Raw genomic sequence first — 26,682 nt, 5'->3', positions numbered from 1 at the left:
ATGCCAGTTCCATCAAAGCAAACAACTAACAGCAACTGGGAGGAATGCAGATTATGCAGCATCCCTCTCTATTGAAAAAAAAAAATCTGTTATACAACAGTTAAATAATTTAACTACTCCAAGTTATTATTCCTCAGTTAGTCTTTTTTGGCTATCATGCAGCACTAGTCTCTTCTGTTTCTGAAGTTTGCCTTTAGGACAAAAAAAGAGGCAACTTCAAAACATGCAAAAATTAATGAAACCCATATGTGGGATACTGTCATTATTCCATGTTTTTAAGAGGATCAGGTTTTGTTAAATGGGCTTACTTAATGCAGACACTTAAGCAAAAATACCCAGCAAAAGATCTGAAAGCTATTGAAAGCAAAATATTTCCACATTTTAAACTAAAAGCCACTATATATTTTTGTGCAATTTTGTTTATGGCTTCTCTGACAGCTTATAAAGTTTTCCTAACCAGAGAAACATCTCCTAGATAAGATTTTACCTTTTTGACTTTCAGCCTCATACTGTATTTAAGCTGGGCCAACCTAAAAATCAATGGCTTATGGAAACATCTGTTGATACAGGCACATAATTTTGACTTTTTTCAACAGCTGTAGTTATTTTATGCTTTTTTTTTGGCTAGGCCAGTTGGTAAGACTGGAAGAAACTAAAAGTTGGGCTCCTTCCCTGACTTTGGTCTCTCTTTAGTGGCTGCAGTCAGCACCTCGTTCCCTCCCCTGCACTTCCCTGGGAGTCTGGGGGGAAAAAGGCTGAATGCCCCCCTAGTCTGGTCTTGCCCACCAGACTCAGACAAGAAATAAAGGAAATCTCACTAAAATACCCCCTGCTGTTGCTGCTTTCTGCCTGTACAAGGGACTAAAACACCCTCCACTGCCCATCTTCCTGGCTCCCATTTGTACCTCCAACTGCAATCCACAATAAACCCCAGGTTTGTCTTGCCTCCCCTCCTGCTATTTCACTGCTGGGATCCAGACATCTGCCAACATCCTCTGTAAAAGATAACACACAATATATTTTAAGAGTCAAGCTGCCACAAGATATTTGGTGCTTCAGACAGCGCTCCTTCCCAGACAGAGAGCACGCACTGCTCACAAGAAGGCTTGCATAAAAACAGAATGTACTTTTCTTGTGAATCTAATGATTGCCTAACAAAAAAAAAAAAAAAAAAAAAAAAAAAACCAAAACAAATTCAACCAAAATATCCTATTTTCAACATTTAATTCAGCTGCTAGTTGAAACAAGATGTTTCTATCTAAATTCTGTTTTCTTGAAGGAGAAGAAAACAACTTACATAGCTTTTAAAGAGCTCCAGTCTTTTTCAGTGTACATTCAAACTGTCAAGAGCCAAAGAAAGCCAATACCCTACGCACAGCTTTTTTCTTTCCCCTTGCTCTTTTTAACAGAGAGGACTTGTTTAATCTTACCTTCAAACTTCTTATTTCCCTGCCATGTACTCCTAAAGTCTCCGTCAGTTGTGCCAACACTTGCCCAAAAGGACAGTCATAAAAAAACCCAGCTTGAACAGAAACTGCTTATCTAGAGGAGGGAGAGCCCCAGGTTTGCAAGCAGAGGAGATATTTCAGCATTAAAGAATTCTCGGAGCTACTCCAAGACACAAATTTTTGTTGTCTGCTGCACTGCAAGGATTTTAAGCCCAGAAAAAAGCTATTTATTTAGTCTATATACATAGATTTATAACAAAGGCAGAGGATCCATCTACAGTCTTCTGGGTGCTTTTTGCATCGTTTATAGCACACAAAGTAAAACTCAGCTTCCTCAAAGACAGAAAAGAAGAAATAAACAAGGCTTGACAAGAAAAATCAAACACTGTCCCCCAAATATACAGCTATGAACTAAAAAAGCTTTTTGAGCTGCCTCTTGACATCTTCTCAAAACACATTAAAACACAGAATTTGCAAAATGCCCTAAAACCCATTTCTGCCCATGCTGCAGGGAGGAGTTTCTCTCACCCCATCCCTTTGTAAGACCCCAATTTTTACAGTCATGCCTCTCTTTGGTTATCCACAGGTAGGAATATCTGGACATGATGTAAGCAACCTTCATTCTCTTTAAAAGGCTCAAAAAGGTACATTACTGCTCTGTTTTAATCCTGGAGTGCAGGCACTTGGAGCTAAAACTTATCTGCCTCCTCCTGGGCAAGCAGATCAGTAAGCATTTCCTCACCTTGTTATGGCCAGTGAGTTAAAAAAAGAAATAATGGTGGAACAAAATACCAAGGAATCCTCCTGTAATTTCAGTAGATTTTAACAGCCCATCCCTCTCCATGCTTTTGGTAAGAATCAGTACAGTATTTCGGAAAGGCAGAAGAGATTTCATACTCCTAAACACAAGATGATCTCAGATTGAAACTAATGTTTCAGAGGATTGCACCTCCAGTCTTTGAAAATGTGTATTTTGGAAATATTCCTCCTAACCGCTTTCAGGCATTTAATATATCCAGCTGTGTTAAGAAACCAAGCAAAAGTTCAGTGTCAAGTAGTTCAGGATTATGATCTTTTTTTTTGATTTATGGATGTAAGCATAGTCTCAGACACAAGACAAACAAGTCACTTGATGCTAAGCAGGCTCAGTACCAGAGCTCAGACTAATGAGCAAGCAGGGGCGAGGCTTCACGTTCCTGCCTCTTATCTCAGCAGCTGGAAGGACACCACATGAGGAGGGAGAGCACAGCCAGACACAGGCAGAGCCTGCCCAGGTACCTGCAAACACAGTATTGGTGCTCCAGTGGGGAAGATGGAAACAGTCCAGGAGAGGGAGGCATGTGGTGTTGGTAAGGATGCAGGTAAGAATATGCCCCCAAATAACTAAGGGCAAAAATAAGGAGAAACTACTATTAAGTAGCTGTAATGGTATCAGGGCAAAGTCTTTAGGGAGATGTAATATCTAACCAGGCTGAGGAAACCACAAGCAACCCCTCAGACCTTCTGCAGATGTGAAAGGAGAGCAGCATAACTCAGGTTAAACAAAGAATAGCAACAATTCCTCTGTTTCAAACTACACAAACAGAAGAGAAAGCAAACAAGGTAATCCAGAAATATTTGCTCTATTTTTTGGATTAGTCTCCTGGGCACAGCTACCGTCTTCATTTTCACCGAGTACATCACTGGCACTAAGATGATAAACACAGCAAGTAAGAAGGGAGGGAGCAGTTAAGTTCACCACTGCTCAAGAGAAAATCAGAAAGTTTGCTACATCAAGTACATGTCTATTTAGGCATAAATTTAATGTATAAGTGAAGCAGAAAGAGAAGTGGAAGAAGAACTTTACTATCTGCAAGAGACCAAGTGCAAAAGAAAGCCTAGTGTAGAATTTGCTCCCATCTGCTAATTCCTATACAGCTGATGAAGTATATTTTATTAAACCATTGCAAAACATTTTATGTTCTTGTTACAGCTTCCTTGCTGGGGTTATTCCAAAGCAGAAGTCCAAACACAGACCGCAGGAGTGAAAAACCAAAGTAGCAATGGAAAGGAGGTACAGCAGCACCAAGAAGAAACTCTTATCCTTTGTGTCTGCCTGCTCTGGGGTCCCAATAAAAAAAAAGTCACTCTTGTCCATGCTTTGTGTATGTCATTTGGAGATACTTCTTCTTTGGCATAATTTATGACTGAAGTCTTCTACCAGAATTCAGAAGTTTCCTATTCTTGAAAGTTTCACTTAATTTGGTGCTACGACAGCAAGGACAGCTATGACTGCCCACAGTCAAACACAACACCAAGTCACTGCTCTGCCCATGGGGATTTTAATTCTGACCTGCAGCTGCCCCAGCTCAGCCAAACCCACTCCCTCCCAGACTTTTATTTTTGTCACCACATTCGTGGACACGAAATGACACAGTCCTTCTGAGTGGTATTAGAATCATCCACTGCAACATTAACCATCTATTCTTGCTTCACAGCCCCAAGCTTAAAAACCTCTCCATCACCACCAGTATGTCCCGTAAAACTGCAAAGATGTCCCTGCCAAGCCAGAGAGCCATCAGTCTGCTCAGTGCAAGGATGCTGCATGAAGAGGCAAACATTTAGTTATCACCCAGGCTTTTATCTCATCTGATGTTTTAACAGTAGTTAGAGCCCAGAAACATTCTGCAAGCCAGCTGAGTCACCCTGGGCCACACCAGGATGTGTACGTAATAGCAGGCAGAAACAGACACTGAGCAAAAACAGCTGAGATGCTGGAGGAAAAACAACAGGTTTCCACCTTTGCATGAAAATAATACAATAAGGGAAGGCAAACAACCTAAAATAGGTGGGAAAAAGGCTGAGAACAATAACAAAAAGGGAAATCTGTGAAAGGACCATGAGGTAACAGGCATTTTGATTCCATGTTTCTATGGAAAAAGTTTGACAATACTTCTTATCTTCTTACTCCCATCATTCTTTTCATCCTTTGCTGGAAGCTAAAGTCAGAAATGCTATGCCTGGATATTGCTAGAGCCTGCTTCATCAGCGCTCAAGAGTTCCTATTCATCTCTCCTGTCCCATGACTACTCACAAAAACCCAGAACAAATGCGTGGGAATATAATTAAAAACATAAGTATTGCATTTATAAGGTTTTTCTCCACAGTGGTGTAAATTCCAATAAACTGCAAAAAAGGTAATCCACAGAAAAGCATAAACAGTGGCCTGTCTACACTGTAAGGGGTCAACTCTGGCTTCGAAAATATCAGAATGGAACTAGATAAGTTCTTTCAGAAGGATAAAAACCCAGTGATCTGAGACACCAAAATACCCATTTGTCATAACAATGCAGCCTCCATCAAAAGTCCACATTTGGTCTCCCACATTATCATCTTAGTTTTCTCTATAATTAGATCAGGAATTCAGTGTGCAGTAACCATGTCTACTGTGCAACAGTTACACCACAAAACTTTTATAATATTTCAAACACAAATAAAAGAACCTATAGGATAAAGGAGATTGGACCTTTCAGAAACAGCACAGTATTTTCCTTCATTAGGTACAATATTCAATGCCAGCATTCCTTTGCTAGTCTAATAGTCTTAAACATCCATTATTTTATGGAAAGTATGCATCCATACTTTCATGACTGCATAATAAATGAACGTATCAAACCACTGGAAGAGAGCTCCAAACCCAGGATTTTCTATACTTAAAATCTGTTAGGTCTGTATTTTACAAACTTGTAAAATAACAGTCCTGATCCTAAAAAGGATCTGAAAGCTACTTTAATACACGCATGTAAAATAATTTATGAGTGAACCCCTTTGTCTGAAGCAAGCCATGAGCATTGCAGAACTGTAGTTATTAAACAGTTGTCTTCAATCTAAACCATCTCAAAACTACAGCCAGAATATACAAACAACTCTGCCTCTGAGGCAACAGCATCTGCAGATAAAACTGCAGCCAGATCTTGGTGCTTTTAACAAAGAGTGTGAAAAAACAGACGGATAAACTTCGCTGCGACTGGGAGGATGGCAGAGCCAGATGTTTTGTTAGAGAAAATGAGGAAATGATGAAAAACCAGAGTATCAGGCAGCAATCTTTGCCTCTGAAGAGCAGTGGCTGAAGGGGAAGGCGCAGGGGAGGAGAATTAACTCACCATCTCCAGAGATCAGCGGGGGCTGGCACAAGCCCTGTGGCCACGGTGGGGGCGGCGCGGGCGCCTTCATCCGCCTCGAGCCAGACCTGGGAGCAGCACCCCAACACTGAGCTGGGGATTTGGCTCCGTGTCCACGTTCCTGCCTCGCCCCTTAACATCCGTGAATCCTGTGACTGAGCTTGGAAACTACTGTCTTGAGCTGGGGATTATCAGCGTTGTGCATAAAAAGGCATCGGAAATGCAGCACCCAGAGAAATTCAGTGCAGGACAAAAAAAACCTGCCACAATACTTGTATAAATGCCTTCAAGGCATGAGTAATGGTAAAGGCCAAACAAGAACCTCAGCCTGGTTTGAGTTTCTTTTTCTTTTCCTTCCCCCAGCTTTTATTCTCGCTCCCTGCAGCTTGTGTGGCGATGCCCAGAGCAGCCGGCGAAAGCCAGGGTGATCTGTCCTACACAGCCATGAATTCACTCAGGGCTGGCCAGCTGACACAATTCCCTCACAGAGCTCAAAGCCTCTGCTCGGAGCATCCGGGGCAGACACAGGATGCTGGTGGGTGTGAGAAAGGGCTTGGCAGATGACTAGCCCAAAGCCCTGACCCGATGGGTAAGTGTGTGTCAGCCTCCAGCATTAATGCCAGGCTTAGGGCAGGCTCCCTTTTGGCTCGGATTTTCCATGTTTACTGTAGTTACAGGACAACATTTACAAAGAGAGGGTTACACAAGTGATTTTAAAGAGGCAGGGTGAGAACACAGCCTATTGTTAAGGTTGCACTTTCCACCACCAGACCCGGCTCTGATTTGTTTCCAACACTTCAGCCACTTGCTCTGAAATTGCCCAAGCTGTTGAGGAAATTCCTATGCTATTCTACAGGTCCTCTGGAAAAAAGGGAATTGCAACCTCCATCCCGTAGTATGTACATGTGTACACCCATGCAGATGGGGAAAATGAACTTCAGTGCATACAGACAAACTGAATTTTGTCAGGTCCTCAGGGTGAGCAGTTTGTTAAAATAGTTAATTCCTGAGAAAATAAATTGGTGCCTAGAGAACTATAACAATCCCTTGCCTTGGGTCACCAGCAAGGTTCAGTAGTCTGGAACTGCACCAGACTCTGCTCCTCAGCACCAGCCACAGGAGGTGGGTGACACTGTACACCTTGGCCAGAATTGTATCCATTTATCTGATGACTCCAAGGAGGAGAAATATGAGAGATTACAATTGGGGGAAGGAAAAATCTCTGTATTCTTCACACCTGCTGTCCATCCCAACACTCATCTCAGTACCATGTGGGTCTCTACCCTCTTCCATAGGCTCTTTTCCATCCCCTTCTTCCCACCCTCATCTCCTGCAGTCCTGCTGTCCCAGTCCCCTTCCTTTGCTCACCCTGCCAGACTCTGGCCAAGCAGCTCCTTGCTCTTCTCCCTGTTCAGCAAAGCATCAACATGGGGGCCTACAAACCAAAACCAAGGGGCAACAACAGACCTGAGGCTCTGTCCTGACAGCATCATCTCTCTTATCTCTAGCAGCTGCCAGGGAAGGTTTCCTGGCCTCCCTAGGTGGTCTTGCAACAGTTTTATGATGGTAACAGGATGTTTTCACAACATCCAGCCTAAATCATCCTGGCAAATTAGCAAATCAGTAAATTAAACTGCCATGGAAATCTGGGACTTTAATAACCACTATTACATGTTGGCAGACTGCTGGATTGCACAATGGTTTTCTTTTTGCTGCATCGAACAAATTTAGTTCTTTCAATCTCTTCTCACGTTTCTTAATCTCTTCTCATTGTTTCCCTCTGGACACTTTCCAATCTGCCTGTGTCTTCCTCTGAGCAAGGCACCGCAAACTGGATTTGATGGCACTGATGATGGCTCCACAGTGCCACACACATAAGTCACCTCCTGCACCTTATGGAGGACACTCCTTCAAATATAACTCCAGACAAGATTTGTCTCTCTTGCAATAGCTCTTGCAGTTGGTTCATTTGTAATCCTCAGCCTAAATTTAACCTATATCTCTCCAGCTTAAACCTGACTTGGTAAAACTGTATTTTGCTTTCTCCTTTGCAAATGCAGCACTCACTGTCTGTTTTTATCTCTTATCTGGATGTGCTCTCCAATTTCTTAAGGTCACTCTGAACCCTGACTCTGTTCTGTCAAGTGCCTACAATCCCTTCTGACCTGATATCATCTGAATGTTATAAACATACCTCCATCTTCCAAATAATGACTGAAAATATTGCAAGTTTCCCCCCCAGAAAGTGACCTTGCTGATACATAATTGTTACTGCACTACTTGGATCAGTGGAGGGATGTAAGTGCAAGAGTTTTCTAAGCTTCATTCTCAGCAATTTCTGAAAACACAGACTAATTAAATTACTGATTCCTGTGGTAAAGGTAGGATGCATTCGATTCAATAGGAACTAACTAATATAGTTAATAAATGCAATGGGAAGGCTATTTCCCAGTGAACTCTGTTCCTGAGGTCAGCCAGCTACAACTTCTCAGTCACAGGCTCAGACAACCCAGCAGCACAAGGTTATCCATCCTGCCACATGAAGACAAAGATTCAGCAAATAATGAAATCACAACCAATTTCTGGGATCAACACAAGAGAAGCGTATCAGGGTACAGTTCATTTTAAACTGCTGCTTTACTTTTATGATGCTGGAGCCACAGGCTCCATTTTAAGTTATTTTAATATCGCAGCATGCAGAAGCCAAACCAAATTTCTTATCAGAGTTGAAAATTATTCCATTTTAAAAACACTAAAGTCTCATTTTAATAGATCATATCAAGTGATTGTCCAGCTCTACTCAAGATTCCCAAACTAAGCAGGAAGATAAGGACCAGGAGAATCTCCATCAGGATAAACAACATGCAAGCCTGGGAAGTTCTGATTACTGAGTTTTACAGCTGAACAGATACAAACCCTGAGAAAAGATTCTGGAAATTTAAGAAATAGATAACTTAAAAACTCATTTTAATTGGAAAAAACATTTTTCCATTATTTTCTCTTCACTGCTTAAAACCCGACAGGCCATTACTTTGCTAAACATTTTTTAACAGCAGCTTTTCCATGAGGTGCAAGAATCTTCTGAAACGACTATAGGAGAAAGTGTGAGATCTCACATCTGTAACACTGGCATCACAGATCCAGCTAATTCTAAAAATGCTTCACAGTTTTTCATTCTTCAGAACCCAGCTTAAAGACTTTTCCCCCTTGTCTCTTCAGAGTACTCAAGCTACTGTCCTTCAGCCTGACTGAACTATACATGAAATTGCACTTTTAAATTCCAAGACTGATTGTTTTTTTAATAGTAACTTGTGCTTATGAAAAGCAGCGCACAAATTTCTCACCCATAAAACAGGATTTACCGATAATTCCCACGATCCAAAACTGCCGACAGTGCCAGCGAGGCTGCAAAATACCTGCAGCTCCTGACCAGGGGCAAGCAACAACACTTCTATTTGCAGCAAGTTAAGAAAACCACCTTTACTAACCACAAAATGGCTCTGTAATGAGAATCCACTGAACACCTGAAAGACTCCTGGCTACAAAAAGCAGCAGCACTAAATAAAGCAGAGTCAGGACGTGGCAGGAAAGGCACAAAGCGGGATGGTGGCTTTCACCGGCTGCCTCTGACCAGCCCACATGTGTGAACTAAACTATTTATAAGCCTTCCACTCCTTTTTGGTTGGGTTTCTTTTTTTTTTTTTTTTTTTTTTTTTTAAATGACCTTAATATAGTGCAGTTGTTATTTTGTTTCTGTTGAACTTAGCAACAGGAAACCCTGTCAGTCCTGCAGCAAACTTTCCATTCCCCTGGCACTCCCATTCCTGCCTCGGAAAAGCCAGATTTCTAAAGAGGTGTTTGACAGTGTGGGAGGGAGAGGAAGAAGAGGAGAAAGCACACACACAAAACCCAAAACGCCTGTAAAACATGTGAAATGGAAGCTAAATCCAATACTTTTTTTTTTCTTTTCTCCTTGTTTGAAAGCAAAACACCATGTCCTCAATTGCATTTTCTAAAGATTTCTTACTTCACTACCAGATTTGGAAGTATTGGTCAGGAAAATTACCTTTAATAAAGGGTCAGTAAAAAAAAAAATAAAATTCAGTAGCGTCTTTTCACTCACACATTCCAGTAATGAAACACTTCCATATCAGACAGCACAAATTTTGGCTTGGAAAGTTATTTTCTCTAGTCCCTCACTAACTCACCAAGCAAACAGCTACAGAAATTAAGCCTTAACTTGTTAAAAACATAATAAACCTGATTTTATTACAAGCTTTGGCAAGACTGTTCTGCTGCTCAAAGAGCTTTACTGCATGATGAGCAAAAGATTTTTGGAGCTCCACCCTGCAGTGGAAACTCATCCCAACAGTATTTTCTCTTTTAACAGCTTCATAATGGTAGGGAAGACACAAACACAGCTGCTCAAAGGCAATGTGCTCCAACACAAGGCTGCCATCAATTTGGCATTTACAAAACACTTTTTCAGGAATATGAAACCACACCTAAAATACAGGAGCAAACACAAATCCATCCAGGAAAGGTAAGACCAAAAGAACCACAGCTACTGGCAAAGTGGAATTTGTATTACTGATGCTTTAAATGAAAATTATGTTCATGCAAAACTAAATATCAACCTTTTTTTTTTATCACAGACAATCCTTAAATATGGCAAAGCATAGTAATAAAATACAATACCAATGGATTCCTGATTCCTGGCATGACCTTTTACATTGTTTCAGTGCCATGAGGAATATGGCATTTCCCCTCACATTTGATCCCTATATATCCTCCCATTATTCATTTTTCTTCCAGCTAAGGCACAAACACTCCCAGCCCATGATGCCTTTAGACTTTGGAATCTGTGCACACACCAACATAAACCACAGCCATGGCCCCTTCTGCCAAAACCTCTCTGGAAACACAAAGCACCAGGAGGGATGGACAGACTCTCCAGGACCACCCTGCAGCAGTGCAGGGACCTTGAAGGTGCTCTTGGCCCCACACAGCATCACCAATCTCAAGTGCATTCCAGGACGTGGCTTTTGTCAAATCATACACAAATCTTGGTACAGCCTTGCCCCATGAGGAACCTCTTGGCTCAATCTGCCTGTGACTGGCTGAGAAAACATAAATGAATCCAGCAGTTGAAAATGCAAGGGCTAAAAAAGCCCAGGCTATCTTTAAAAGGCTAAAGCAATGTCACTGGGCATCATGCAGCTTTGCAGAGGCTATAGAAAGGAAACCAGCAGGTCACAGCAGCAGTGACATTTCTTTATACAGCACAGCAAAGGACAAGGTGACAACACCTGCACTCACCACTTCCTCTGTGCAGTTCTTCTGAAAATCCACCTCGTCCTCAGTTTTCATTTCCAACATTCCTGTGCAAACAGAAGGTCCACAAAAAAATGAACTTCTTTCATTGCTACTAACATTTTTTTGTTTACTCAAACCAGTCCCCCAAAAAAAAAAGAAAAGAAAACCTAACCCCCAAGGCCCTTCAACAAGTCCATCTGAACACCTACAAGGCCATTTGATTTCCAAATTTTGGGTTAATTGCTGACTTCACTGCTTCCTTGCTATTAATTTTAACAACTATCCTACCTGGGACTGAAGAAAACTAGGAAACAGCAGTAAACATAGGGTGAAACTCCTGACAACATGTAGGTGAGGCCAAGCACATGTGCAGGTATTTGTTCCTGTATTTTCTTGGCTCATTCATCTACATAAATAATCAAACTTTTTGCTATTTTTCTCCTTACCACAACCCAAAGATAACACAAGAAACTAGCCTTGTCTGCCCTCAATAGGTATTATAAGCATTGCAAAAAAAAAAAAAAAAATCACAAGCTGCAAAAACTCAAACCCACTTGCACTGCCTTACAGATGAGAGAATTACCCCCCTGGACTAGGAAAGCAAAACCTTTGCTGCTGGAGTTTACAAAGTCGCAGCTGACTTTCCCCTTCTCCACTCTCCTGTGACGGTGTCACCTCCACAGTTGTATAAATTTCATGTTCCAGCTGCTTCCTCTGCCCAGCCAAGTTTTCATTAGTCACCATTCCCCAGGGGTTCCCCCTGCTTACCTTTCTCTGGCAGGAAGTCAACATCGTCACTCCCTTTCATCCCTAAGCTAAGGACTCTCATGACACACAGGACACTTCAGAGGAGTGAAGTGATTTGACCAAAGCCACCCAGATGGAGAGTGGCTGCGTCAGGGCCAAACCCCCCCTCTAATCCCACTCCCTCTCTCATTTCTACTAAAAACAAACACTGGATGGATGACAACGCCTTCTTAAGGGCGACGTATGCTCGCAGTGAGTTTACCCCTACAGGGATTTAGCAAGAGGAGCCTCCCATCTCCATGGGGAAATGCTCCTAACAATCGTCACTAATGGTTTTCCACTGCCTTTAATGTCTACCCTTGTTTTTTGGGACCATCTGGTTTTGCAATGATTTTGCCTCGATTGCATGGATTTGTGGGCAGACTCAAAAATCAGATAATGCTACAAATTTCTGTGAATTCCATTTGCTGGGAGATGTGCTCAGGTCATGGCAATGCCACCACGGTTGAGATCCTGATCCAAAGACAGAACATGCAAGCAACAAATATTTGGTGCACTGAGGACAGGAGAAGCAAGCTCACACTGCTGGGTAAGAAATGGAGGATGAAGACATTTTGCCCTCAGGATGAAATTCAAGACAATTTTTTCACTCTGTCACTTCTTCCTAAATATCTATTAAGAAATATCCCAAAGGAAAAGCACTATAAAGCTATCACAGAGGTCTCTGGGCATAGTGCCTCTTATTGCAAGTGTGGCACCGTTAGTGACATTTGTTACCTGCTCATCCTGCTACTCTAACAGGGGAAGGAAATCATTCCAAGAGCTTCTGCATAGGGAAAATGCCACCAATAAGAATGAGGTGATATTGGAGTGTACCAATATTACAGAACAAGGTGAAGACTCATAAGCTGATATTCTTCTGTCAAGGAATATTTCTTGAAATGCTGAGACCTACAGGAGATATTTCTCCCAGGAGAACAGCTAAGGAGCAGTAATTACAGTATTTGTTATTTAAGACCACAGACCCCAACCATACAATCTAACCTTGCTTGGTTTGGTTTCTGCAAGAAATTGCAACTACTCCAAGGTGTTCTGTCAGCACAAACCCATGGCATCTCTTCTCTTCTCACCCAGCCAGGCTACTGTGGGATGATTTCATAACCTAACTCCTTTCTTTTTTAATGAGTAGCATCTACCTGCCTGACTTGCAGATAATGTGCTTGCAGAACCCATTACTCAGCTCTAATGCAGTTCTGAGTCTAAAGCTAACAGTAGGAGGAGATGCCTCAGGAAAGCAGGATCTACCTTCATCAGCTTCCGTCAAGGCTGTGACCAGTCACTAGATACCTGTCTGGATAAGGAAATTAGCCTTTTGAAGTCTTTGTTTTGGGGGTAGGCGGAAACTAAGCAAAGGCAATGAGATAAACAGGTGTATATTTGGGAGCAGCTTCACAATATAAATAAAAAAATTAAAGACTTCAATGATCTGGAGTAATGGCAACTGCAATTATCAGCTGATTACATCGCTGATAAATTACCATGACAATAAACCCCTCTGACTACACGAGTTTCTGAGAAATGGCCTTGTGACCTACACTTCCTTTGGGAAGGTTTTATTGTATTCCACCAAAAAAAGATGTGATTCATCCTGAGAACTGACGAGTCTGAGTCCGGCACGGATACAAAATCCTCTGTACAAATCCAGACCTCAGAGAAAACTCCCCAGAACTGCAACAGCAGAAAAAAATTGAGGCTGCCACTGAGCTCACAGAAAAACATGCTACCCAAGGCTAGACACCAGCATGAAAAATGTACACTGCAATAATTATAAACAACAAATCAGTTCTACTGAATTACTGCCATATCAGAGTTCCAGATGGTGCTCTATAGGAGATCAGTGTCAGAAATATTCCAAATAGTGAGTTTGGATTCATAGCAGTCACTTGCCTCTGCTTAAGGCCAATTTTTTATTTGGGTTTCCCCAACATTTTGAATAAAATAATCCTAAAGTACTTCAAGAGAAAATACTACAATTTGAATTTTGTTTTGTGTGGCATCTCATTGCGCATAAACAATTTCTGCTTAAGGACATGTCAGACCATTTTATTCCAAGACCTTTCAGCCCTAAATCCTTATGTATTTTAAATCAGTAACAGGATCACCTCCATTTTTTCTCCTCTTTCCATATCCTAATACAGAATGATGACTTAACATTACTTTCCTGCTTTAGCTACTATCTTATTGGACTGTCTGGTCCCTTTTCTTTTCAAACCTCACCTAGACAGTGTCATGGCTCCAAGAATCCAACCAGAGGTAAAGACCTGGACTGTACAGATACAGCTGGCAGAGCCAGAGGCTCCTAGGAAAAGGAGCCTAGCCAAGCATTGGCTTACAGCCACTCCCATCTATTGAACTGTCAAATTAACAGAGCATTAAAACAAGTTCCTTCTGAAAACAGCTTTCTAATCCACTTTTAAATATTTCTATTTATTTACTAGTGATCGCTTGACTCATGTTTACTGGTGAGCTCTTGACACACAAATATCCTAAAAATCCTGAACTCACCAAAAAATGTACTTGCTGGACCCTCCACTGAGACCCCCCCTCCCCTCCAAGCCTTTCTCCTGCCCTCAATTATTCTGCTGTCATATATCAGAACCAACTCTCTACCATCACCCCATGCTGCACTTAGACTGAAGAAACAACTCTCAGCATTAGAGCAGTGAAACAGCTTTATAACTTCACAACTTCATGATTTATATCATGGCAGATTTTCTTTAAATCATTTAAATGCTTTGTTTTGTTTGTTTGTTAGGTGCTCAGAAAGCAAGAGGCACTGTATCATTTTCTCAGAGCAAAGAAAAAATGGCAACTGAAAAAGTTCAGCTGCTTCCATTTAACAGCTGCCTGAACAGGTGGGATACACAGATCAGATTAGCTCCATGCTTCAGTACCAAATTCACCTACTATTAAATCCCAGGCTGGAGCAACAAACCCATTTCTTTTTCATTCAATGTACCCCTTCATCTCCCTTTCTGGAGTTACCTGGTGATGTTTTCCATCAGCTTCTGCTGCATGGACCTGAGGCTTCTATGCTGTCCCCCAAGTGCCACTACTCTCTCCCATCACCACTCATCCACGGGGAACGCCAGTCCTTCTTCCCAGCCCACAGGAGCCAGGACAACTCATCACCCGAGTGCAGCGCTGCTGAAATGCACTGGCAAACACCACCAGCTGCTCTGCCTGACAAAAAAAAAGCTCTGAAGCCCGGAAAAGGAGCGGGGGAAGGGCTCACTGGCTGTTTTAAATGACCTAATGCTGCCAATTAGGAAGCAACTTCAGGCAGTTCAGAGGGACACTGGCAGCTGGCTCACATGGACAAGTAAAGAAAATCAGGAGAGCCTCGTTGTACCCACTGGTTCCACACCAGCAAAAAAAAAAAGGGGAAAAGTGAAGGAGTAACACCCTCATGCCCACATGAAAGCTTGTAACTTTAAGATAAAGTAATCCAAATAGCTCAAGCCCATTCATTTCTTCACCAGCAGGGATTTACGTGCTAGAAATTCTTCTGTACGAATTCATAGGAGATGATGCTGTGTTCTTACCTCCAGTGCCAGACAAGCAACATGTATTTGAATTGGAAGTTTTTATATGTAACTACAAATTTTTTGTTTCCCAGAAGAAAAACCTCAAACACTTCCTCTCCAACACAAGCATCCAGCTCTTCCTTCCTTTCTTTGCTGATGACGTGACAGAGACACGCCTACAAAGAAAAACCTAAAAAGTAAAAAACCAATTGATATTTCCTACCTGTAACAGGCTCAGCTCCTTGCACTGCCAGGCTCACATTCTTCTTCTTTGCTGAGGAACTGCAATCCATTTGTCCATTAAGGCTGGCTCTGGCATCCACTGCAGTCTGGGGCTCAAGCCCCACTTTTTCGGCAGCAGGTACTTCGGGGAAACAAGGTGTCTCTGCTGCAAAAACCACTGCATCAAAACTTTTGACCATTTTAGGAACTTTATCCAGAGAAGAGGCACCATTAGCCGATACCAAGCTCTTCACTCCCACATTTTCCAGTGACTCCACAGCCTGCAGGTGGCAGGAACATGGCGAGAAGGGCACCGCAGGTACAGCTGGGCTTTGCTTTCCATCGGGCTCAGCCAAGGCCTCCCCCTGAGCCCCTGTCAGGGCAGGAGCAGTGTCACTGTCACCGGCCGGACAGACGGTGTCGGTGCTGGAGTCGCTGTCACACGTGGGCTCCTCTGCGATGGGCTGGAGCGCTGCCCGGGGCAGCACGCTCTCCGTGTCCTCCTGCTCCTCTGCATACACTGCAACAGGGGCTATTGTCACCGGCCTTGGCACCTCCTTACCCTGACAGGCATCGCTCGGGGCTCCCGCCTCTGAGGCGTCCTTTAACTCGGGGGTGCTGCTGTGGGGGGACATTCCTTGTAGGGTTTCAGTGGGGTCTTGTTCCTGGTTCAGCCCAGCATTGGGACAAGGGTCACTCTCTGCACCCAGTGACTCATCTGCTGATGCAGGCCCATGCATGGTGCCTTCTGCTGCAGCCGCTGCTCCAGCCTTGCAATCTTCTTCGGGTTGGTGTGTCGCTTTCAGCCCAGCATCCACATTGCTGCTGCCCACCACAGGACCCCCCAGACTGCAGGCAGAGGGTTTCACAACAGCAGCAAGAAGATCCTCTGACAAAACCTGCTCACTGCCATTCACATGAGCCTCCTGCTCAGGCTCAGCTTTGCCTCCTTCAACTTGCTGCGAGTGGCCCTGCCCCGGGGAGCCCTCGTCCCCAGCACGGTCCCCAGGCCAGGGGGCAGCTACCCCACCATGCTCCCCACCGTGCTGCCAGGCGAGCTCTGCCGAGCCTGCCCTCGCCGCCACTGCTTCCTGCTTTTGTTTAGATTCCTCATTATGAGTTGCAGAGGGTGTGCCTATTAAATTATCCACGGCACAGTCTGCGCCCTTGGCACATGGAGCTGATCCAGGGTCGTTACCTTGCAGAGCTGCCTCCTGCCCGGGAGGTGCCACTGCAGCATCTCCCTCCTGACTCACAGCCGGCCCCTCTCCTCTGGGTAGGGGAGAGGGAGATTCCACCTTGCTGCTCCACCCCTCCTGCTCTGAAGTGCTTTCTGCTTTCTCTGCTCCAGCCTGGGCAGGCTCTTTCTCTGCCAGGCCTGTGCTCGTATCCTCTGGAAGGAGCGACGCAGGCTCACGTTCCTCACGTTCACCCTGCTGAGCAGTGTCTGGATTGAAGCTGTTGCCCATTTCACCTTTAACACCAGTTTGAGCAGCAGAAGGGGCACAGGCAGCAACTTCCTGATCACCGCTTGCAGAATCTTTGCTTCCTCCATCTCTACAGCTGCTGGTATCAGTTCCTACTGGCTCCTTGTCACTGCTCTCCGTGGCTGCAGCCCCATGGTCAGCAATCTCACCACTCTCCTGGCAATGTGCAGCTTCTGCACCACTTTCGTTAGATCCACCAACATCTCTGTTTTCAGGTTCAGCACCAGGGCCATCAGTTTCCACACTGCCTTCCAATGAGGGCAGGCTGGATTTTCCATCTGTGCAGCCTGCTTCGACCAGCACTTCTTGCTCCCCACTCTCACTGCTGCCATGGACTTCCAAACCAGCAGCAGGTTTTGATGTGCATGCAGGAACCTGCACCCCATTCACTGCTGGCAATGCTTCTGCAGTGCTTGCAGAGACCTCCTGCCTCGCTGTGACACTGGCATCACCCTGGTTTTCCGTGAAGTCACCGTTTACCTGAGCAGTGCACGAGTCCACATCAGTCTCTTTGTTACTGCCGGTCTTGCAAAGGTCAACAGAGACACTGCCAATGTCACCACCTGCATTTGCACCGTCACAGGCTGGTACCACTCCTACATTTGCATCCTCCCCATCCGAACACTCAGTGCCGTTGAAACCACTGAGTAAGGGCTGAGCAGTGCTGGATAACTCTTCCTTAGCTGGGTATTTCTCTCCCAGCTTTGCAGTCCTCTCACCAGGCTCTGCCAGCCCATCCTCTGCCCGCCGCTGGCCCTTAGCCCTCTCAGGTGCCCCGGCACAGTTCCTGCACTCAGTCTGGCCCATGGCCACATCCAGACCCCCCAAGGAAGCTGGGGTGTCACCTGCAGCTGCAGCCACAGCAGCAGCACTGACAGCAAGCTCCTCAGCAGTTTGCACTTCCTGATGGGCACTGTCTGTACTGCCCACGCCAGCTTGATCCAGAACAATTCCAGCCGATGTCATTCCAGCTTCCTCATTTGTATTTCCAGAGCATGGAAGATTTACAGCACCATTTACACTTGCACACAGGCTCACACTGGAGTGAGTATCCTCATCTGATATAGTCCCAGAGCCCTCTGCAGATCTTAGCCCCGCCTCTCCTTCCTTTTTACACAATATCTCTGTGTTTTTACTTTCACATAAGCTGGCTGGGCTGTTTGCACCCCCCGGGCTAACCATGTCTTTTGTTGCATCATTAAAAGCTCCCAGACTGCTGCTGTTGCATTTCTCCTCCTGCTGGGTTTGGTCTGAGAGCTGCCCGATGTCCAGGTGAACCAGATCAGAGGGGTTTTCCTGCCTTTCTTCTCTTGCCATTTCTTCTAGGCTCTGAGAGGTGGTGGTCATATGACCCTCTGCTCCTTTAGCACAGCTGTCTCCAGAATCTCCCAGTACAGGCTCTGTCTGCTGCCTTAAACTCTGGAACAACACACAAAAGGAAAAAAAGAAAACAAGTTTATACTGTCATGCAGTTACTCAAGACCTGTATCTACCTAATCCTATTCCACATGAATCCTACTCCTGGTGTCATCCAGGAGAGAGCTACAAATGTACTGGAGTGGGTATTTTACATGTTGGTTTTACTAGCAGGAGGCAATATTGAAATTATTACAATGACAGAAAGGTTCGTTGAAAAGAACATCTAAAGGTCATCTAGCCCAACCACCTGCCTGAAACTGGCCTAGTGCCACTGCAGCATCAGGTCAACCATGACTTTATCTTGCCAAACTTCCAATGGTGGAGTACCCACAGCCTCTCTGGACAATCTGTTCCCATGCCACACCACCCTCCCATGAAGAATTTTCCCTAAAGCCAGCCCAAACAACCCAAAGTTGAAATTTGTCTCTTCACCCCCCTGCTACACCATCTGCCATCACTGAAAAGAACTGTAATCTTGGTAATTGCTCTTTGAGAAACTGTAGTCTCAGTTCTTGAGTGCACTTAAATTCAAGATCAGTAAAGAGCAGAATTCAGTCTACCAAATAATGCAAATATATACCAGCCTAGTCCCAAAGGACTTCAAGCAAATGCTGCTCAAGAGAAGCTTCAGATCCCCACCCAGCACTCCCCAGCTCTTGCCAGCATTCCTCAATTTTCTCTCTATGGACGGAAATGCTACTTCAGACATGGGCATTGGCTGCCAATGTCCAAACACACCAACTGTCTCCTGCTCACAGGACTGAACTAATAATTTAATCTATTCCTGAGAACTGCAGGCGTAATTAAATATCTGAAATTTATTTCCTAACTGGAAATAAAAATTTCAGAATTATGACATATTATTAGAATTAATACATGCATTATCATGGAACAGTAGGACCATAATCAATTCCTCTCTAATCTGCCTTTTCCTTCCAGAGCACCTGCTTTGTCAAGCTTTTATAGTTTGACACAAACAAACCTTTACTTAAAAAGAACTGTCTGTTTCAATATTTGCTTTCATATTCTCATCTCTGTAGAAGAGAACGTATCAATGTTCACATCTTAGAAATAGTGGCTTATTAAATTACTGAGCAACCCAGGTCCCTCAGTGTACACCCAAGAGAGTGTTTTGCACAGGTTTGCTTGGGGTTTTGCTCCACAAGCTTTTCAAGGTCACACTGGTTTCTCAATAAGTGCCTGAAACTCTCCACGTGTATAAAACTCTAATGAGTTATGTAAAATCTGAGCTTTTCTTGCAATTTTTGTAAAAGGATTCCAAAAAATACATGCGTTTTAGGAGCCTGACTTCAACAGCTCCCTGGAAATTTTGTTTTAAAGTTTTTAGTTCTCAGAGAAATAGAACTTCACACCAAAACTGGCAGCTTAAACACCCTGATAATTAAAGCAGCCACTATGCTAACTGATGCATCACAGGGAACTTCTGGGTATTGCATATGTAATAGTGGCTAAAATCATCACTGCTACCTTAAGGATATTGCATTTGCTTGTCTTTCCACACTCTGAGGTTTGCAAACACTGAGCAGTGCCACAGACTCACTGAGTCACAGACCACTAAACGTACTTCTGGTGTTTGCCACCAATCACCCTGCTATACAAAATAACCCTGATGCCCAGCTCCCATCTATGCTGTCAGCTATGCCTCCCTGCTTTTGAGGCATCCCAAGCCAGGTTAGCACTGGAGGCAGCAGCATGGTATCTCCATGTCTGAGTAGCATCAGGGATGGGACATGGGGCTCTGTGTGCAGTGGTACCCACAGGCTGCAGATATTTTTTGCAAGAGCAAACAGTGTGCCAAGCCTTTGGTGGCTGTAACCCCGCAGCAGAGCATGGAGACTGTGCTCCTGGATCCTAGCCAGGCTGGACAGACTCACAAAAGTGACACTTGCTTGGGAACAAGCAGGGTTTTGAAAAGGAGGGGCCGCAGCAGCCCCAGCATCCTCACAGTGAAGTCACTCTGCTGATAGCCGGAAAAATACAGCCATCACCAAAGGAAGCCAACAGGCTTTCAACTGACCCAAAATAAACCTAAATGAAATAATTACAGGGCTGCTTTCCAAATTCAAATCAGATTAGATGTGAAGTAAAACAGTGGTGGAAAGCTATTTCTGATTTCATTGTCAGGCAAAATGTTCCCAATCTGGCATTCGCATGAGCAAACAAGCAGTGAGCTGGATATGCTTGCCATGGCTTAGGGTCTTTTGATGGAAAAGGGAAAAGATTTCACAGTTAGCCTGGATTTGCCACTCATGCCACCAGTTCCTGTTGAGATTGGGAGTAATCAACATCTCAGGTACTCAGGAAGGCTGAAAATGGCTCAGCATAGCCCGTTCCTCTGCTCATTCCCCCAGCCCACTGGCTGCACACAACAGTTCTCCTCTCCCTTAGTTAAAGCAACAAAAAATATCCTGTTGTTTAGAACCTGCCCCTCTGTAACCAAGGATATGTGATCTGAGGGAGGAACACCCACAGGTGATGCCAACGGTGACAGACACATGGGTGTTTCTGAGAAATGGCACAAAAGTGTTCTGTTGTTTCACTTTCCCAACTCAGACCCTGTGGCATGGATTTTAAAGCAGCAGGAGAAAGCCTTTCCAAAGACCTACAGCTCCTGTGGTCCAACCACCACAGAGTTTGAGAGGAGCATAGTGAAGGGACCATTATGGACACAAACCTTGTGTGGCCAAAGCAGGCTTGCCCTCTGAGTCCTACACTGAACTGCTACTGAAACAGCCATTTTTCCATCACCTGTCTCAGAAACTTTCCTCTCAGTGTCCTCTCTGACCCTGAACTTTCCATCTGAACAGAGATGTGCCCACTGTGCCTAAAGCCCACACCCCAGCCTCACTCCAGAGCCTGCCTTAAGCTGCCAGACAGGCAGAGGGTCAGCATGTCTCCAAAACGTGTTCCTGCCCATCCAAGTGGGTCCAAAACTAACAGATCAGGCAGGAGCTGGGAGCAGAGAGGCAAAGCAGAGCTGGTCTTGCACAGCCCTGAGCCTGCTTCTCTTCTGAACGAGAACATTTGCTGCCTAATACAGCTTAATCAGATCTCCCCAAGCTCAAATAAGAAGCAAATGGACAGGTGTCCACCTGGATGCTTGATAATGAATCCAGAGAAAACGCCTAGGGAAACGTGCCCTGAAGGATGCTGACATGTAAAAATCCTCCCCAGGTGCCAGGCTGCAACTAGCCAGATCTTCTTCTCTTCCATCCCCTCAGCCTTTTGCTCACCTGGTGCTGGTGGCTCTGCATGTGCATCTGCAGGTGCTGAATGTCCCTCTCCCAGCTGGCTGCTGTCCCCTCCTTGGCCTCAGCTGTCAGCAGGTACACGTCGAGCCCGCGGTGGTGCTTCACGCTGTAGTCCCCCGAGTGCACGGTGTGGGACAGGGTGCTCCACGAGTCCGGCTCCCTGGCTCCCTCCCTGCAAAACGAGGCTGGGTTAGTGGGCAGGCGAGCAGGGATCCTGCAGGGCAGGACAGGCACGCTCTCCTTCACTCTGGACAGCCTCTAATCATGGGAGTGAGCAGAGCATGGCACCGGCTCCAGGGCCAGACAGACAGATACACACACACACTCCTCAGTCTTGAAAATTAATGTGATTTAGCGCTAATGCCAGCCGCAAGGTTTATTTCACAAGGTCTTTCTCAGGTAGAGATCAGTGGTTTTTACCCCAGACTGTGACAGACTAGCAGCTAAGGGCATGACAACTGCGTTTTAAATCAGATTTATCACAGGTAAAGATCACCAAAGCAGCTGTCACAGAACAGCAGAGACCTGAAAGGCAGAACAGCAAAGGGATAAGTTGGAAGGAATGAAAACTATCGTGATACAACTTCTACACCAAAGCCAGCACACTGCTCACAAACACCCAACAGCCATCAAATTGCAGCAATTTTTTCACTCCTGAAATGAACTGAGCCTGCTCTGTGAAACTGCCTCTATGCAAGATGTTCTCAGCGTTGTGAGACACCTGTTTTTCTGCAGCATTATCATGGGCTTTCTTTTTACCAATCCAAAGGAAAGAAAGGAAAAAAGACGCTGCAGATCAGAATGAAAAATAACTTAGTAGGTAAATGAAGTCAATAGAAATTTCTATTCAGTCCTCTCTTTTTGAACATTAAACCCTGATTTTCCACCACTCAAAGCAGTAATTCCTCAGATCTCACCAAACTGCAGAGCAGCTACACTGGCCCATTGAGGTGGTGAGAAAACACTGAAGTGTTCACCACCTTCATGTTCACAGATTTCATTTTGAATCAGAACTGATTCATGAAATGCAAAATCTGTTTTGATCACCCCAGACAGAGCAGCTTGTGCACCACCCTGCATCCCCCAGGAGAGACATGGAGCCAAACCCCAGGAACATTACACGAACAGGGGATGACACTGACCTACTCAGGGGTGCAAGAATTGGGAATTTCCCTGTCTTCCTTCTACCACGGATGCATCTACTGACACCCAGTCCCACCTATGAGCAGGATTGGGGATTGGACCAGATGACCTTTTAAAGGTCCCTTCCAAGCCAAACTACTCAGTGATTCTATGATGTCCCCTCCCTGTTGCAGAGACTAACCATTTTCAGATCTCCCTTTCCTGCCCAGCTACAAATTTCCTTGGAAGAGGCAGAACTGTGATTGTTTTTAAATAATTAGGAATTCAAGAAGGTATATAAACACAACTGAATGCCATCAATCAGGTAAAAATACACATAGTTTTCAGAATCTTTGCTGAGAGGTCTTGCTCTAAAATCCACAAACCTTTCTTGGGCAAGGGCCCCCCAGCAAGCCACAGGGCTATCTCTAGGAAGCCAAGCAATCTAGAAAGCAAAGTCATAATGAGCAAACACCATGATCAGCAACAGGAATGGGCAGAGCAGGGTGGGGAAACAGTCAAATGGTTCATCTGAGGCAGAGAAACCTGTGCAGGCAATGGTGGTGGCAACGGCTGCCCCTGCTCTGCCCCAGCACAGCCACACACCCCCTTCTGTGACTCATGGGTTAAATCTTCCACCATTCTCCAACACTTATCTCACTCATGACTTGACTTCAGCAGAATTACATTTGATTTAGGTAGAATCAATATTTCCACAGAGAAACAGAAAGAAGCAGCCAGTTTCTGATGGTGATTGGTATAAATCCACAGAGGCACTGAAGTCAACTGAGCCTTTACAAGTAACTAAAGCAACGACCTTCCTTTATCAAGAAAACACAGACATTTCTGTCTGGAGTGTTTTTCTCTTCAGCTGCCATGTACGAGAAACCACTGTACTGGAGGCCACTCTCAAGAGTACAACGAGGCAGTGAGCACAAAGCCCACAGTCACCCACTCACGGGGACAACAGCAGCCAATTAAAGAACTGTGCGCAACGAGTCTGCTCCACTTTCTCATCAGCTTCAAGGACCCTCACAGGCATCTCCAAATCGGTACCCACAAAGCTGCCTGCATGACTTGTTGAGCCTCAAAGGGTCCTCAGAAACTTCAAAAGGCTCAGTCTGGAGCAAGATGACAGGCAGAGTCCCCTGCAACACCGCACATGTGTCCACCCCTCCAGCAATCTGCAACCTTCACACGGCCCAGATGGATCAGTCACTTTTGCTTACAAAGAGAGCAGTTTCTTTTCAAATTCAAGCTGTCAGTCTGTGTTACACTTTATGAAAAGCTTTAAACCTTTTGAGAAAGTAAGAAGTTTCTCACATCTAGCCAAGTACAATCTCCAAGCTCTCATTCTTAATAGCAGTCACCTTCGTTACAGAAAATTAAGCAGTGAGATAGAGAATGGTTCAATCTATTGCCTCCTTCAAACCATCCCTTTCATACTCTGCTCCATCCCAGCACTAATGGTCTGAAGCAGAGAGGACAATTGAGAATTCACAAGTGTTAACTCATTTTCCCACCACTGTTCCTGTTGTTCAGGTAATCACTTCCAAGGCCATTTGAGAAGACACTGCCTGACACTTCGCCCTCATACACTGAGCTTCACTGTTCATGCCTTTCCTGCATGTCTCACTGCAAGTCCTGGGTTTTACTGAGAGATGATAAAAACACACTTTCTTCCAGGAAAAAAGCTTTGCTGTTACGCATTTTGTACTTCCTGGCTGTGAAAGATGCTTATTTTGTCCAGACTCGGAATTTTTGTAGTGGTTGTATAGAAGTGCATATCCAAGCTGCTCTACTAGCAGATAAAAACAGATATGCAAATACTTACTGAAGATTTATTAGTAACAATAGGTATACAAACTCCAGCCTTCAAGAAGTTTGAAAATCTGCTTTTGTTCAGCACAAAAATCCAGTTTGCTGTGCTTTGCCAGAAACGGAAATCTGTCTTCTTATGAGATTTAACCATCCTGGGTCAAATCTTTCTCATCTTCCCTTTTCCACAGTTTCCCATCAAAATACATAACAGATACCAGTGAACTGAACATTTTGTAAGAAACATTTCTGAGCTCAACTTTCACAGAAGAAAGTATCTTGGTTAAAAAAGCAATGACTGCCTGAGAAGGGTGATAACGTTCACTAGCTCTCCCTTCTGCATAACCATGACATGGGCCACTGAAAAAGCCTGGAAGAAGTCCTCCAGCTCTGGTCAGTCTTCTGTGCCATGAAGGCAAACCCAGAAGGGAAATTTTTGGTTGAAATGAAGAACAGACTTATCAGCCCACCCTTCATCTGCAAAAAGGTAGCTTAGAGAAGGATGACAGCTTGAGACAGAGAGAGAGAGGAGAAACAAAAGTACTTCAAAATACTCTCAGGCCATGTCCTGCTCCATGTGGGATCTGATTAGATGGCTGAAACTACAGGATCACCTCCTGCCCATTTGGCATGTAAGACAAGATGACAGATCACAAAATCACACAATGGTTTGGGTGGGAAGGGACCTTAAAGATCATCCTAGCATGGGCAGGGACACCTTTCCGCTAGACCAGGTTTCTCCAAGCCCCACCCAAGCTGGGATGGAACAGTAAGTAGGAAGTGGTTTTTATTTAAACCTCCCAGCACTGCCCAAGTAGACTGGGCCCTTTTCAAAGCAGAGCTACACTGTACTTGTGTGCTGAATCTCTCCTCTTCAGGCAGGGGAGCAGAGAGTGAGCGGCAGAAAAAGGAAAGGAAAGCCCACACTGCACGGCTCCTGGCTTCCGGCAGATACGGGCGAGAGATTTTTAAGAAGAGGGAAGATAAGTGAGAAAAGGAGAACAAAAAAAAACCCCAAAAAAACAACAAACCACCACCTGATCAAAATCTCTGCCTGACCTCAAAAGCTGCAGAAACTGCTCAGTAACAAGGGTCTGAAATTCAAGGTACGGGCGCTTGCAGCAGGCGTGTTTTCCACTACCATGAGACAAGGTTTGAGCTGCAAGGGAGAGGAAGAGGAGGGAGGAAGAGACCAGAAGATGAATGAAAAAGCCTCAGTGGGTTAAGCAAAACTTCATGTTAGGAATATCTATCCCACAGTTTCACAAAGGGATGAGGAAGCACTGTGGGAACTCAAGGTGCTATTTCCTGGGGATATCCCCTCCAGATTTTTGAGCTGAAATAAAACAACCTCAGTAACATTGCCAACTCTTAGGATCTCACTGCAAGCCTGACAACAGCTGTGGGTTTATTCTAAAATCAGCCTCTGGATCCATGTGGCAAAGAAAAAATGAAAAAAAAAAGGAAAAATTTATCTTAAAAAATTAAATGAAGCCTGTACCATGATGGCTGCATGAAAAGCTAGGAAAAGGCCATAATTTAGATGCTTTTATCTGTAAGGTAAATAAAAATGTAATTAAATTGAATTCTAATCTTACATTCTTTTTATTACTATTATTATGGTATCACAGTGAAAATACCAGATCAGACAGACTGTGATCTGGGATAAACAAGGAATGGTGCCTACAGGGAGAGAACTGGTGGTGATTTTGCAACATGCCCACAGTACAGGCAATTCAAATCAAGCCAACAATCCCTCCTGGAAAAACCCAGCATGCACACTCAATGCAGTCACAAGCATTTAAACCAATTTTAGAAATCTGACCAAACTGAACTTCAGTGTTATTTGCAGAAGTGTTGGGGTAATAGAGGCTTTGGATCTGTATGACCAACTTTGCACCCACAACCTTCAGTGATATACAGAACACTAATGCACACAAACACTTCCTTGCTCCTCCTTGTTTTTATAATAATCCATATTCATTGTATATGAGATCCAGAAAACCCATGCAACCAGCATGTGCTAGAATGAGTTAAAATAAATCAACTGTTTTCAAATGTGAAAGATATTTAATAAACACAGA

At 44.3% G+C, this 26,682-nt stretch overlaps 1 protein-coding gene across 1 annotated transcript in view; it reads right to left on the bottom strand.

Annotated features, from left to right (window-relative positions):
• The window catches only part of AKAP13 (A-kinase anchoring protein 13), a 206,565-nt gene that overhangs the window by 80,224 nt on the left and 99,659 nt on the right, over positions 1–26,682 (bottom strand). The window contains exons 8-10 of the mRNA XM_041468849.1: positions 21,641–21,830; positions 15,482–18,386; positions 10,928–10,989 (exon numbers count right to left, since the gene is read on the bottom strand). Coding sequence (XP_041324783.1) covers positions 10,928–10,989; positions 15,482–18,386; positions 21,641–21,830 — 3,157 coding nt within the window. The remainder of the gene's footprint in view (positions 1–10,927; positions 10,990–15,481; positions 18,387–21,640; positions 21,831–26,682) is intronic.

Source organism: Pyrgilauda ruficollis, unplaced genomic scaffold (genome assembly GCF_017590135.1).
Source record: "Pyrgilauda ruficollis isolate IOZ18807 unplaced genomic scaffold, ASM1759013v1 scaffold23, whole genome shotgun sequence".
Taxonomy (NCBI): Eukaryota; Metazoa; Chordata; class Aves; order Passeriformes; family Passeridae; genus Pyrgilauda; species Pyrgilauda ruficollis.
This window is presented reverse-complemented; position numbering and strand designations above follow the sequence as displayed.